The 14,972-nt window shown below is 51.7% G+C and overlaps 1 protein-coding gene across 2 annotated transcripts in view; it reads left to right on the top strand.

The window, feature by feature from the left end:
• Positions 1–14,972, top strand: part of BACE2 (beta-secretase 2) — a 156,624-nt gene that overhangs the window by 34,411 nt on the left and 107,241 nt on the right. For both annotated transcript variants that reach the window (XM_057306628.1, XM_026501002.4), the window contains exons 2-4: positions 1,331–1,419; positions 10,576–10,792; positions 13,998–14,126. In XM_057306628.1, the coding sequence (XP_057162611.1) occupies positions 1,331–1,419; positions 10,576–10,792; positions 13,998–14,126 (435 nt within the window). The remainder of the gene's footprint in view (positions 1–1,330; positions 1,420–10,575; positions 10,793–13,997; positions 14,127–14,972) is intronic.

Genomic DNA, 14,972 nt, shown 5'->3' on the forward strand with positions numbered 1-14,972 from the left:
GGGCTTTGGCAAAATCGAGGGTTTGACCAGAGCAGTGGCATGAGTGTTGAGAGAATTCTAGGCAGAAACTTACCCACCTGGATTTCCTTATCTACAGCTTTTCAAACTTGATTTCCATCCTTTGGGGTCATAGCTGCATGTTCTGGGTTTACTTCTGAAAGGTTTCCTCCTGGTGTGTACGGCGGGCTGTGCGTGTGGACGTGGGATAATGCTGAGCACGGCCTGCCCGCGGACGTCCTTGCTTACTGGGTGTGGGGCGGACGGGTCACAAACCGTGTGACCGCTCGGGGTCACTGGTCACAGGGAGATCCCAGTCCACGCTTACTAGAATGGCCGTCAGGAAGACAACCAGCGATGCCAAAGGGGAGGCAGATACGGAGCAAATGAAGCAGAGTAATAGGGCCCCCATCGCTTGGGGGGTGTAACTTGGTATATCTCCTTTGGAGACATGTTTGGAACTAAAACATTAAAAACACATTTACTCTATGACCCATCAAGTTGGGGCCTTAGGTATCCACCCAAAAGGAATGGAAACAGACAACCACAGAATGACTTCCGCAAGAACGTCCGTAGCAGCCTGCTGACCGGAAGAGGCCAGATGCCCCCCACCCTGCTGTGCAAAAGGACAAACCCACACAGTTACACTGATACACTGTCCAGTCCATGGCAGTCAGGGCAGAAAGTGCTTGCCTCTGAGGAACAGGAGGGGTTCCCTGGAAAGGGGGCAGGAAGCGAGTTTTTGGGAATAATAGAAATGTCTGTCTCTTGCTTTGGGTGCAGACCTTGTCAGAGCCCACCAGTGGAAAATCGAAGAGCTTGCATTGTTATTGTATGCAGATTCGAAGTCATTAAAACTAAGAAGTGACACACGTGACAGGTGTTCCTGGGTGCTGTGCGGCCGAGAAGAGGGAATGGCAGCTGTCAGGGGAGGCCATGGGGGCATCCTGGGCAGCACCCCCACCCCGGGTCAGGATTTCCACGGGAGATTGGGAAGGCAGGGAGACAGAGCTGGCCCACAGCCCGGGTGGGACAGGGCTCTGCCTCATAGCAAGTGCCGGTGGCTTGAAAAGGAAATCCCCGTGATTTCGCTGAATTTAGCTTCTTGGAAGGCCTCTTGTGCATCCGGATCGCCCTCCCTGCTGTATGCTTCTTAACGGGCTGTGTTCGGAGTTCAGTTTCAAAGCAGCTTTAAAAAAAATTTCTAATCAATACAAGTTTTTTTCCGAGTAATACATCGTTCTTGGTGCTTCATTTTTGAAAGAATTATTCGAGAGTGTTGCCTTATTCAAGTAACCTGATAGTGTCTATTTTTTCCCCCTACAAATAAAAGCTGAAGATTCTCGTTGACACTGGAAGCAGCAACTTCGCCGTGGCAGGCGCCCCGCACTCTTACATAGACTCGTACTTTGACGCGGAGAGGTGAGTGCCGGGGGCGCGGCCGGGCGCGGCAGGGTCTCGGGGCAGCACACCGGTTCTTGAGAACACAGTGGAACAGGAGAAGCCGGAGGCCTATTGTCTTAAGGGGTCTGTGTATGTGTAGACCTGTGTGTACGTGTAGCTGTCTGTGCATATGCGTGTACGTAAGTGTGTGTGTGTGTAGATACTTGCATGTGTTTGTGGTTGTGTGTATTTGTGTGTGTTTGTGTATACGATTGTGTATATCTGTGTATATGTATAGATATCTACATATGTGTATATGGTTGTGTATACATTTGTGTGTCTGTGTAGACATGTGTATATGTTGACACCTGTGTGTGTGATTTTGTGTAGATTTGCGTGTATGTATATATTTGTGTGTATGTGTAGATAATTTGCATATGTAAATACGGTTGTGTGCGTATTTCTGTGTGTAGACATCTGTGTATATATCTGTATGTGTATATGGTCGTGTGTGTGTGTGTGTGTGGTTGTGTGTTTTTCTGTGCCTGGTGGACTTGTCTGGGTATGTGTGTGTGTATCTGTATGGCTTCCTTCCAGGGGAGTCCATAGGATTCTCCTAATAGCTGTGGTGCGTTCTCATGACATTGACGTCCTGAAAGTTGAGTCAGCTGGATGGTGTGTAGCTAAGAGCACAGCATCGTCTGGTGGTCAACGAGGCCTCGAGTCCTGAAGCGGCGTGGGTTGGAGCCAGGAGGGGACGTTCGGCGTGAGCACGAGGCTGTTCTGGCCAGCGGCCTGGGTTCTGGGATGTTCAGTCGTGCTCAAGGTGTGGTTCCTCGAAACCACTCCTGCGGGAGGGTTTCTGCTGCCAGGACGCTGTGGCTGGCGTAGGACGGAGCACAAAGCACTGAGTCCCGGGACCCGCCCCGAGCCTCTGTCGCCTGGCAGGGATGTGAGAGTGGAGTGGAGCCCGGACCGGGGTCTCTGCAAGCTGTGGGCCTCGGCGAGCCCAGGGTGGGCTCCGGACACCGTCACCAGGGCCTCGTGGCAGCGTTCGGCTCCCGGGGAGCCTGTGGGGCCAGAGCCGCCGCCTTCCGGATGCACATGTTGCTTTCACATCTGTGTTTGTGCCCCTGAAATCGCAACTCAGATAAAAGGAATAAGCTGCCATGTGGTTTGCTTTCCAGGCTTGGAGCTGTCGCCCGACTCCGAGCGACCCCATGAAACTCCCTGCTCACTTGCCTCGTCCACAGTCTCTGTTCCAGGGAGCAAACCCCAGCTCCCTCTGGGGGAAAATGACAACTGGGAAGCTTCTGGAAACTGCAGGCAACTTTAACAAGGCAGGCTAGCTTGCCCTGGGTGGGAGAAGTGCCCGTCTGTCTTCTCCCGGGAGCGTGTCTTGGTCTCCGTTTTGGTGGCACAAGAGGTGTGGTCTCCTGTGCGTGCAGCTGGAGAGCGGTGGGGGCAGGTCCTAGACAGGCATCCTAGGCCCCCACATACCCGGCTGGCCCCTCCTTCGAAGAGCCCGTAGCTTAGTCTGCCACTCAGTGCACTGATAACCGTTTCATCGTTGACATTCTCGGATGAACTTCCCGGCCAGGGACAGGTGCCCCAGGTACATGTGTGGTGGGGGCAGGGCTGTTTGTGTGTGTGCAGGGGGCGGGGCTACTCTCTGCCCCTCCCCATTCTGATGGGCAGTCCGTCAACATCCTCTGCCCCCCACGGCTGCCCGTCCCCCAGCTGCTCACTCTGGACTGCTTTGTCACGGAGCAGAACTTCGAGTGGGTCCAGACCTTGATGTTACTTGCGTAGCACGGGAGGTCCAAGAGGCCAAGACACTTGCCGAGGTGCCAGCTTAGTTCAGCAGTTCCCAGACCGTTAGGCCCGCACCCCGTTCTTAACAGCCGGTACTCTGTAATGCCCTAAACGAAACGCAAAGGTAATATCGCTTGCCTCCTACGTAAGTCTAGATGCCCTGCTGTAATACTCGGGGGAATGAACAGAGGTCACGTGGAGAGAGGTAGTCAGTGCCCTGTTATGTGCACGCTCTGGGTCGTCTGCAGTGGGGGGCCGTGAGCACCCCGGGGGCTTGCAGCACCCGGTGCAGACTGATAGAAGGAGGTCGAAGTAGACTCAGACCCCCAGAGCAGCTTGGGTTGGTGATGTGATTTTCCAAATAGGTGAAGAATCTTGGTAAAGTTTCCCCCAAAAGTATCACCTTCCCCCAGTTTAGCTGCATTTCTGGAAAATGCAGTGTGTATTCAAAGTGTGTGAAAAATGTTACTTGGATGGCAGAGCAGTCCTAGCCCTCTGTCTTTTCCACTGTAGGGCGGTGGTTCCCACAGGTACCCAGCGTCCCCACACCTCCCGTGGGGCTCAGAACACACATGCTTGAGGCTCGGCTGTATCTTTAGTGACTTTTCTGCGCAGTTCTGCCTTTCATCACGGGTCTGCAGACACGTGAGTCAGAGTAAAGCCCAAGTTCGAGAGAGGTGTGTAGTCCTGTCGGATTCAAGCGTGTGGATTTAACCCTGTGGATGAGGATTTCCTTCCTGGAGGGTAGACCACATTTCTTTGGCAAAGGCCCACAGCCAGGGGTCGATAAAGTCCACAGTACTCTGCAAGCCAGTCACCCTTTTGCCACGTAGCTGCAGTTACTGAAATATTTGAGGGTGAATCGTAGTCAACGTTACAAAGACTGCGTACAACGCCATTGAATATGTGTACGATATTTAATGGACTGTCGGCTCCCGGTGTCTTACTCACTTCGTACTCTGCTCATGGTTTCGTTGAATAGTGGTTCTGTCTCAGGCTTCACAGGTCTTTCTTTCTTTCTTTTTTTTTTTTAAAGATTTATTTATCTCTTAGAGAGAGGGCAAGCGGTGGGGAGAGGCAGAGGGAGAGAGAATGTCAAGCAGACTCCTTGCTGAGCGTAGAGCGCAACACGGGGTTTGATCCCAGGACCCTGAGATCATGACCTGAGCCGAAATCAAGAGTTTGATGCCCAACTGACTGAGTCAACCAGGAGCCCCAGGACGTCTAATTTACCTGCTCACCTTGCTGGCCAGGTTTGTGGTCACGTCGCAGGTGTTCCTGTTTTTCATACTTCAAGACTGAACCTGGTTTAATGTGAAAACTGATGGGAATGTCTGTAGCTCCCACGATGGCTAAGCCTTCCCTCCTGCTAACTCCGCAAGAGAGCTGAGGGCTCCCTACCAGCTTTCTGAGCCTTCAGGGTGCTCCTGGGCTCCCCATGTGTGAGCAAATAGAGAAATAACAGAACCTGCCAGTGGGCGGGGGAAGCCCAGGCTCTGTCGCCAGACGTTAGCCCACTTTCTTTGTTCCCAGGTGTTGCTGAAATGTGCTTAGGACCCATAAGACGTCACCCACACTTTGGGCCTCTGTCCTTCCTTTTAAGAGAACTATTCTGCAGGGCGGTCAGGTTTCTTCTGAGCCGAATCAGATGGGAAGCATCATGGTTCTGAGTTTGGGGCACGTTCTGTCCCATCAGCGGCATCCCTATGAACAGTGGGTACTTTGCAGGCTAAGTACGTGCTCAGGTTTATGTCAACTTTTTCTCTCCCTTCCTCTGTTTTTATCCTGTGCTTCTCACAGGCTTCTATTTGACACAGACTTATGTATGTATGTATGTATGTATGTACAAAGATTTTATATATTTATTTGAGTGAGAGAGAGAACACTAGAAGGGGAAGGGGCAGAGGGAGACGGAGAAGCAGACTCCCCGCGGAGCACGGAGCCCGATGCGGGACTCAATCCCGGGACCCTGGGATCATGACCTGAGCCGAAGGCAGACGCTTCACCGACTGAGCCCCCCAGGTGCCCCAAACGCAGATTTAATATTGTCAAGATAGGAACATTTTCTGTGTGAATTATGTACTAATTTGCATATTGCTTTCAGCTGACTTTCCCGTTGACCTAAGGTGTATGCTTTCCACCACCGTATTTAATGGAAGCCAAGAGAACGTTCTCACTTCCCTTCTCAATTTCCGACAAAGGGTTCTTTTCCGAGATGTAGCTCCCTGCCCTATGATGTTTCTGTGTTTGCTTGTCCCTCTGATCTCCCTTAGTTATAATAAGGTTTCTGGTTGGGTTTGTCAGCCTCTGATTCAAGTCCCCCAGTCTTTGGATATTCAGGTTTAATGCTTCCTGAAACATTTCCCAGTAATTGGAGATTTGGCTTGGGGTTCTTTGACAAGAGCTCTTTGATTTATGGAATGAGCCGTCAGGCTACGTTAATCATTTGCGTAGCTTCTTCCCTTCAGTGGCCCTCTTTTCATGGTGGTGAATGTTCCAGTGAATTTCTACACGGCAAAGAGAAGATTGTGTATTTCTTTAGATGTACTATTTTTTTAGCCAATAAAATAGCCTCCAGCCAGTTAGCTTGATTAAAGATCCAATATACTCATTCCCCTGACCTTTTACTAAACTATTCGGGGAAATTAAAACGTCTCCTCCTCCCATACTCCCATCTGGGGTAAAGGCCCACAGAGTAGTTGTGGCAAGGGAGCAGTTTATTTTCCTCAACTGAGGCTTGTAAGTGGTGTTGAGATGGTAGGGAATTACTGGGTGACCTCCTTAAGGGTGCTGAGCTGGACCGCTGAGATCCCTGAGAAGTGCCTGGTCTCTCCTTATGATGGCCGATGTTTGTGCCTGACGATTAAGGTGGTTTCACGAGCCCGCCCGTTGTTTGCGTGTCCCAGAGGGGACTGAGGGAGCCCACGAGCGTTGGCCACTGTTGAGCGTGTTGATGAACTCCAAGGCTGGGCAGGCTGGTCGAGCAGCCCCTGGGCCATCAGCGGCCCCATCCACTCTGGTCTGGTCACTTCAGACCCTTAGCAGAGAAGGGGGTTGGCATCTCGTCAACTTGGGCCAGTCCGACAACCCTGAAGGTGGGTTCCAACCCCCCCAAAATGCAGAAGAGCCCAGAATGCAATCTTTAGGGACTTCACAGTCCCTGGATGGGGTGGCTTACGAGGACCAGAGCAGACCCCAGGACTCAACTCTTTTCAATTCTGCCCTTCCACCTTCTCTTTTTATGTCTTCCGAAAACCATAGTGGGTTTCTTTTAAAATAATAAAATGTTCTGTGGCTCTTTCCTCCTCTGTTCATTGATTTCACCTTTCACTCCTGTGTTTCCTCAACACTCTTATCAGAGGCGGAATGCCTTGTGAGCTTGGTTCAAAGTGATTTTACTGCTGTGAGTGGACTTTTCCCTGGCTACCTGCATCCTTGATTGATCGCTGTTTCTGAGCACCCAGAGTGGATGCCGCGGGATGAGCCAGTCTGGGGTTCTCTCTCAATATAGTTAATTAATGTGCAGAGCAGTTGAGAGCCAAAGCATTTTAGTGCCAACAAGTAGGATGTTAGAGCATGAATATGGAGGAACACTTTTTTTTTTTTTTTTTAAACTTAGTGCTAGAAACTCTGTGTCGATAACCCTCAGAATTACTTAGAATTCATCACTGGGGTTTTTGCCCTTGGAGACTCAGTTCAAGGAGTTCAGAGAGTATGCGTTTACTTTTCTCTCGCATTATCTACAAGGGTAGTTGCTAGCCACATGTGGCTATTTAAATGACCTAATGTTAGCCGAAAGAGGTTAACCTCTTCAGTCGCCGTATAATTGTGTTTTAGCGCTCGGTACACCTGTGGCTACCATGGTGGCCAGAATAGATGTGTCATATTTCCATCATGGCGGCCAGTTCTGTTGGGCAGCGCCGCTCTGAAACTCGGGAGAACTCTGCCTTTAGAAACTGAGAAGACCCCTCCACCGCCCCCAACCACCTTAACCGAGTCATATGACAGACTTGCCCCTTTCTGTGGGGATGGTCGGACTTCCGAATGAGACTGTGTTGGGTACTCAGTAAGAGTAACTCTATAGGAACGTTTTTGGGGAAAAAAATTTTTTTTAAAGATTTGTTTAATATTTTTTGAGAAACCGTGCATGCGTGAGCTGGGGGGGGGCAGACAGGGAGAGAGACTCTCAAGCAGGCTCCCCGCTGAGCATGGAGCCCCACTCAGGGCTCGATCCCATGACCCAGAGATCATGATCTGAGCCAAAGCAAGAGTCAGCCGCTCAACTGACCGAGCCACCCAGGCGCCCCAGGCAAATACATTCTTACACTTTCTGGTGGTAGTTCATAGATCGAATAAAGACAGCAAGTGTTTGGACAACTATAATAGTAGCAGCTGTTTTCGTTGCAGACCCTCCAGATGCTTTCCAGAGTTCACTCTCTTGGTCTTCGAAATTAACCCCATGAGATGTACTACGTGGTCTCCCTTTTTCAGTTGAGGCTGTAGAGACACAGAGAGGTTAAGTAACCTGGCCTGGTGTCACACAGCTGAGGGCCTGAACTAGTGGTTGAACCTGGGCCGTGTTAACATCAATAGCCTCTCCTCTCTGCAGTGGCACCGAAATATCCAGAATGCTCCCCCGGTCAGGGGACGAGCGAGCTGGTCAGGATAGTGTAGGAAACACTCCCGAGACACCTAAGAGGCTGCTTCGGGCTCTGAGACGTTAGCAGGTTCTAATGAGCGCTCTGTAGTCTGGGCAGAGTAAAACTAAAACAACTTCTCCAAAGAAAGTCACAGAACTTTAGGCTGTGCTGGGGAGAGAACGAATCTTTGAGATCAGCAGTTGGCAAATGAGGGCCCGCAGGCTACATCCAACCTGCTCTTCTGTTAATAAAACGTTATTAGGATACAACACCACACGTTTGTTAAGTCCCGTCTGCGGCTGCCTCCGCACCAGCTCGCAGGGCTGGGGAGGTGCGACAGAGATCATGGGACCCACAAAAGGTAAAACTTGTTTTTTTAGCCCTTGACAGAAAACGTATGCTGACCCTGGACTGGATCCTAGTCTCTGCGCATTTCAAAATCGCCTTTTCTGTTAGCGGTGGCGTATTTGTGAACTTGAGGAATGATCCCAAATGGTCCAAATTCAGTATTTTCATCGCTGTGCGCCATACGTGTGTGCAGCCCGTTTTGCAGCGGGCGCATATGAATTGGTGCTGGCGGGAAACTGAGGATTACAGCAACCCTCCAGTCGCCCTGTTTCAGTGACGCGACCGCCCTGCCTGTGTGACCTCTGATGGGCGGGCCCCCAGCGCCCATGTGCCCGGACCCGCCAGCCTTACTCTTCTGTCCGTGTCTGCCCTTGACAGGAGACACGTGCACGCGAGGTGTTCCCCTAATGCTGCTGTCCTTTTAAGGTCACGGCAGAGTGAGCTAAGATGGTAAATGCTAAAATTAAGCAGTCTTCGTATGTCGTATCCCATTATGAAGTTCGCATCAATCAAATTTCTCCAAAGTATGTCTGCCAGACGTTTTAAGAATCACTTATTTCTTTTTACTTTATTCTTTTTAAATTTACTTTTTAAAAATGTTATTTATCTGACAGAGAGCACAAGCAGGGGGAGGGGCAGAGGGAGAGGGAGAAGCAGGCTCCCCACTGAGCAGGGAGCCCGATGTGGGACTCGATCCCAGGACCCTGAGATCATGACCTGAGCTGAAGGCAGACACTTAAAAGACTGAGCCACTAGGCACCCAAGAATCACACTACAGGTGTCTTTTTTTTTTTCTGAGTATAAGAGTAATGTGTGCAGAAACTCTAGATGGGCCTAACTAACCACAAAGAGAGTCTCCGTCACAAACCCTACCACCCAGAGGAAGCCACTGAGGGTTTTCTTCACCTTGTTTCTGTGTCATTGAAGGTGACTTTGGAAATAGCATTCTTTGGTGCTACGTAATAGTCCATCATCGAGATGCAGTGTAGTTTTACTGAACAGGTCCCTCTTCCCTGGGCATTTAAACTGCTTGCTGTTTTCAGTAAAACCTCATGGCCGTCTTTGTCCCTGAATCTCCGTCTGCATCATGGGTGTTTCCTTAGAATCGGATGCTGAGAAGTGCAGGTACTGAATTAAAGCCTGTGAACATATTTCAAGCTTAAGAGGTATGCCCCCAAAGAAGAGGTCATGCCGTCTCTGACTTAGCTTGCTTCCGGACCCCAGGCGAGACTGCACTCATTCGTGCAATCCTACAACAAAGACTTCAGAGGCTTAGTGGGAAAACAGTGGAAACTGCAGGCGAACGAGAGCACTTGACAATGATCTTCTTGGTGAATTGATGCCTCTCTTAGGAATTGGACAGTGTTCCTAGCATGAGTGTGGTTTGAATGCTCAGATATTTGCCTAGAGACATTCTTTGGGTCCCGTCCTCTAATTCAGAGAATTTTCAAACTCAGACGGGTGTAAGAATTACCATACAGGTTTGCATACCCCAGGATCTTGACACCTGCTGTACTTTGTCCAAAACACCCTTCCCACGGGCTTCGTTGTCTTTATGCAGGTCTCACACAGCCGTGGTTGCACTGGAGAGGCCTGGGTGGCGGCCAAGTCACTGCCCCGACCGCCACCCCCGTGTTATTCCCTGGGAAGTTCTTCCACTCTTTATCACCACCTAGAACGGAATTTTATGTATTCATTTGTTTACTGTCTGTCTCTGAAAGCCAAGAGCAGGCTTGTCATCTACCCTGCCCAGTCTAACCTCCTTCACGTTATTCTGTTTGAGTAGCTCTTACCCCTAGGGCCGTATGCACGTAGGGCTGCAGATGGTGTCACGGATTCGTGTCACAGCGTGCTACTAGCTGTACCCCCATATTTTGGTATGAGTATAATGAGCCCCGGGGCATTGGGGACAGCCTGGAGAAGGAGCCCGTGACATCAGAAGGAAATGCGGGCCCTGAGGAGGAAGGCATGGTCGTGGAGACTTGGTGTCTATTTGTCACATGGGGTGAGCATGTGAATATGAACCCCAGGCCGCTCCCTGTGTCACAGAGCAGCAGGGGTCCCTGCAAAGCCAGAGGGCCAGGCGGGTGCCCACACGGGATTGTGCCCTCCAAGGCAGGTGCAGTCAAGTCAAATAGCTAGCTTACGGGCTTCACTTGGCAAATGCTGAGCTCTGGGCTACATGTGGACCCCAGAACCTCCCTCACACGTGGCACGGAAACACCACCCAAACGTGAGTGATGATGTTTTGTGGGATAGGTCACTTCGTCAACAGGAGCGCCGGTCATGATTAAGAATTGCGCGCAGAGAGTGGTCTTTGCCGCCGCTCCGGCCGCCTCACCCGAACGGGGACGCACAGGTGCAGAGCAGGCCTTGTCTTCTCCTTCTCCAGGTCCAGTACTTACCGCTCCAAGGGCTTTGACGTCACGGTGAAGTACACACAAGGGAGCTGGACCGGCTTCGTCGGGGAGGACGTCGTCACCATCCCGAAAGGCTTCAATAGCTCGTTTCTCGTCAACATCGCCACTATCTTTGAGTCAGAGAATTTCTTTCTGCCGGGGATCAAATGGAATGGGATCCTGGGACTCGCGTATGCTGCTCTGGCCAAGGTAAGGCCCGTCTGGGGATCTAAGTAGATCGGAGGTGGACGAGCCAGACGGGTGGCAGGGGGTCCTGGCTGTTGGAGACGGTCGGTGGGCGTCACATGGTGGAGACAGACGTGGTCCACAGTTAATTATGTTTCTGGGCATCTTTAAAATTTAAGTTTGTAAATGGTGCGGTTCTTTGAACCTTCCTGCCAAGATATACTCATAGCATTACTTTTTTTTCATTTGTCTTTGTTTTTGCTTATTATACTTCTGTAGTTTAAAAATGTTAACAGGATCTGAATCACTTTAATTTTGGCGTCGAAGCGTTTTTCTGAGGAGAGGATTAAGGGAACACATACTTATTAAATTCCCACATTCTCATGAAGACATGGAGCCCGCGGCTGGCCCTGGAACCTCGTCGGGGGAGGCGCCGCACCAGGGAGAGAGCGTCGTGCCACCTTCCCGTGGCTGCGACATCCCAGAGGAGCCCCTGGAGCCCGGGAAGGGCCTGAAAGCGCGTCCCAGGGACCGCCAGCCATTGGCCCAGAGTCAGAACTTGCACAAAATGGGAAAGACAGAATCTCCAAACATTTGTACTCAGGCCAGCCCAAAGCAAGTGACGCTGGTGTGCCTGAGTGGGGAGGCAGGCTGGGGAATTTCCACCAGGAAGGGAGCCGGAGGCAAGCGGATTAGACACCAGGGCGTGCCCTGGAGCAGAGCGGAACGCGGTCACCCGGAATGGGCGCCGCACCTTGGCCTCTCATTGTTCGGTGCTCGGCTTGGGGCCAGAGAAGCGCGGAACAAGCAGAAGCAGGTTGCAGGAGACGCAGAGCCATGCCACAGAGCCCCCGTGGTCCGTGAGCACCCAGGAGGGAAAGCCTGTTTTCTCTCCCACAGGGATGTTTGTCCCAGCCCCAGTTCACTAGTAAATGGTGCAGGGGCGAGGTGGGGAGGGGCGGCAGGCTGGGGAGTTCCTGACCCTGGGATTCTGCAAGAGAGAGGAGCCCGTGAGGCAGGCGGGCCGAGGACGTCCCAAGATTTTGGTTCCTGGGTTCTGGTGACCTCCGCAGGCGGCCGAGTTCTCCTGTCTTCGGGATGTGCAGACGGAGGGTCAGAGAGCTTTACCCTCCTCGCCCAGGGCCTGTCTGCGGAGCCTGCGGGGTTCTGGAGCCCCTTTCTCCTCAGTACGATAGGGTGAGCTTCATATGAACTGTGTGGACTCTTAATAACATGCATTGCTCCGTACGATCTCACCGTGTGACCGAGGGAAAACGTGGCATCGTTGCCTGACTTGGACGATGAAAGGTATGAGCATCGTTGGTTTTACGTTGATCGTTGGGAAGATGGCAGAAAAAAGCTGAACCGCCCGCAATGGATAATATTGATAATAAGCTTCTTTGCAAATAATGACCTCAGGGTCCCTAGGTCTTGCCAGCCACACAACCTCTCTGTGTATGCAATTCTGAGATGACAACGATCAGCCTCCCATCCCGGGTTTGAGGGGATGGTCACGGGATTGGTAGGATGTGGTGCGTGGCTGGAAACGGGGCCAGCAGGGCAGTGTGGCTTGGTGGGCCAGAGCTGTCGCTGAAATAGGTTGACCGAACCCTCAGTGGTGGCCACGGCGTGTGGCGGCCCCTGGTCAGTCCTGATGCTGCCCTCTGAGGATGTGCGTCAGACCCTGCCCTCCAGGGTCGCCCATGCCACGGATGCCTGCATCCAGCCGCACACCTACGAGTCGGGCTCTCTTGGGTTGATCCTGGCACCTGTGTGTTTTTAAACCTCTGGAAGGAACCTGAGGAATGACATGGCAGAATCACAGTAGATCCCTTACTGTGTGCCAGGCACTGTTCCAAGGCCTTTGTCTGCATTGGCCCACGAAAGCCCCGGGAGCAGCTCTGGGAGGCTACGGTTTCCCCATTTCACAGATACAGAAACAAAGGAACAAGTCACACGGTGAGCAAGTGACGGAGCCAGAATTCAGTCCCCCGTGGTGTTGCCCTTGCTGCCCCTGGAGCAGGTGTCTGGAAGAACAGCAGCCTGGGTCAGCACCACGCCCGGCCCACCTTGGGGGACAGGGGAACCTTGTCTCCATCGTCCACCTGGACGCCTCGTGTGATGCTCACGTCACATAAGAGATGGTGCCGAATCCTGGCAGAGATCCACAGAAGCGGGACGAGGAGGCCAGCCGCAACTGACTTAAATAAATGGGAAGATTTCTACTTGCTAATGGGCTGTGCTCTTACTGCCTCCAAAATTACAGTTTTCGTTCTTACGGGTAGTAAATAATAGTCCCAATGGTGACCACCGGTGGTCAGAGTCGGCCGGCGGCATCTGTGCCACCACAAGTAACTTTCCATCGGGAACCAACAACTCCAAGTGAGCCGTATCTCCCGGTTGTCAAAGCCAAAATCGACGCTCAGGTCCCTGACCGGCCCTGGGGACCAGCAGCCCTGGGGGCCCAGTTCCAGCTCAGAGCTGCTCACACAGCCCACCTCTTCCCTTTGAGTCCCGGAGACATGGGGGCGCCCCGAGTCAGTGCTGGCCCTGCGGAAGGAAGGCACGAGCCACTTAGGGCCACTGAACTGTGGCAGCGGGGAATCTGGGGCTTTTCAACCTCAGGGGCGCGGGACTGTCCTTCCCTGCTGCTTTCCTGTTTGCTGGAGGTCAGCGGGGTCTGGGGTCTGAGAGGTCTCAGGCTGAGCACCTGTCTTTGGGGTGTGGCCGACGACCGTGGCCGAGAGACGTGAAGCACATTTTCTGAACCCATGAAGGCTGCTCCCAGAGACGCTTCTGTCCTTGCTGTGGCCGAGATGAGAGTCCACTGCCCACGTCGGTGACCCACTTCCACGTCTCGTGCCTGCCTCTCAGGGCATCGTGGTGACAAATATGACGACATCCTAACAGCTCTAGAAATACCGTCTTAGGTTTGCGTCTCAGCCTTGTGCAGGGTCCACAAGGCTCTTCTCTGTCTCGTTCCCATTTTAGAAATACTCTCTTATTTTTTCCTACAGAGCCACGTGGACAGGGAAAAGACTGTGTAGTAGCAAGGTCTGTTGTTGGTTTCTGAATTACTGCCCTTGAGCAGAAGCTTGTTTGTTGTTTCGCCACGAAAAGAATTAAATACAAAGAAAACCAGTTTTGTGTCTCCTGCCTCGTGGCCACTTCGGGTCAGTCATCATCTCCACTGAGAGTCATGGGGCTGCTGTCCTTGTGTCTCCTACAGCCGTCAAGTTCCCTGGAGACGTTCTTCGACTCCCTCGTGGCACAAGCGAAGATTCCCAACGTCTTCTCCATGCAGATGTGTGGGGCGGGGCTGCCCGTGGCTGGATCTGGTACCAACGGAGGTAGTCTTGTGGGTATCTTTTAGTCTTAAAGGGGGGAAAATCGCAAATTAATTGGGCAGCTTTTCTGTTTTATTAACACTCTGGTGGAAATATTAGAAGCGTACATAAGTACTGTGGAATTTTGATAACCCTTGTTATAGAACCTTTAAAAAAATGGGTAAAATTAGGTATTATTTTTATCTTTTCTAATTATCCTGCCATCCAAAAGATGATTCTCATTGCTTCTCCAAATTCCATTAAAACTTTTTAAAATTTTTCCCTTGAAGGGTAACTTTTTGGTGGGTGGGGGAGGGGCAAGTGAGAAACAGTAGGGGGTGCGGCAGGTAGACTTCACCTGGGGTTGGTCCACTGGTTGAGGGAAAATGCTGGCGATTTCCTAAATTTGGTGTGATTTCCTAATACGGTGCAGAGGCAGGGACACCTGTATGTCCTTTCTCTGCACACACACACACACACACACACACACACACGGCAGAAAGTTTTCTAGTGAAACAGAAACCGAGCGAGGCCATCAGCCCTGTGGATGTGCTGAGGCTAAGCGTCCCCTCGATGGACCCTGCACCCAGATGTCTAAAGCAGGAGGTGACAGGGACAGTACACAAGAAGGGCCCCTCAGGGCAGGTGCCGACAATCCCCCAGTTGTCCAGCTGTGAGAAGCAGACACTCACTTGCTCTCATTTGCTTACACTACACCCGATCTTAACACCTTATTTACCCCCTTTCCAGGACCGAGGACAGCCTAGGATTTGTGGGGCGATGTTTCATAGTTTTGCAACATGAAGTTTTGATGAGGGAAGCTCTTTGTTCTGCTTTCCATGCAAATGTGTGAGACTGTAAATCCTCCTCTGTCTTCT

Source organism: Ursus arctos, unplaced genomic scaffold (genome assembly GCF_023065955.2).
Source record: "Ursus arctos isolate Adak ecotype North America unplaced genomic scaffold, UrsArc2.0 scaffold_4, whole genome shotgun sequence".
Classification (NCBI taxonomy): domain Eukaryota; kingdom Metazoa; phylum Chordata; class Mammalia; order Carnivora; family Ursidae; genus Ursus; species Ursus arctos.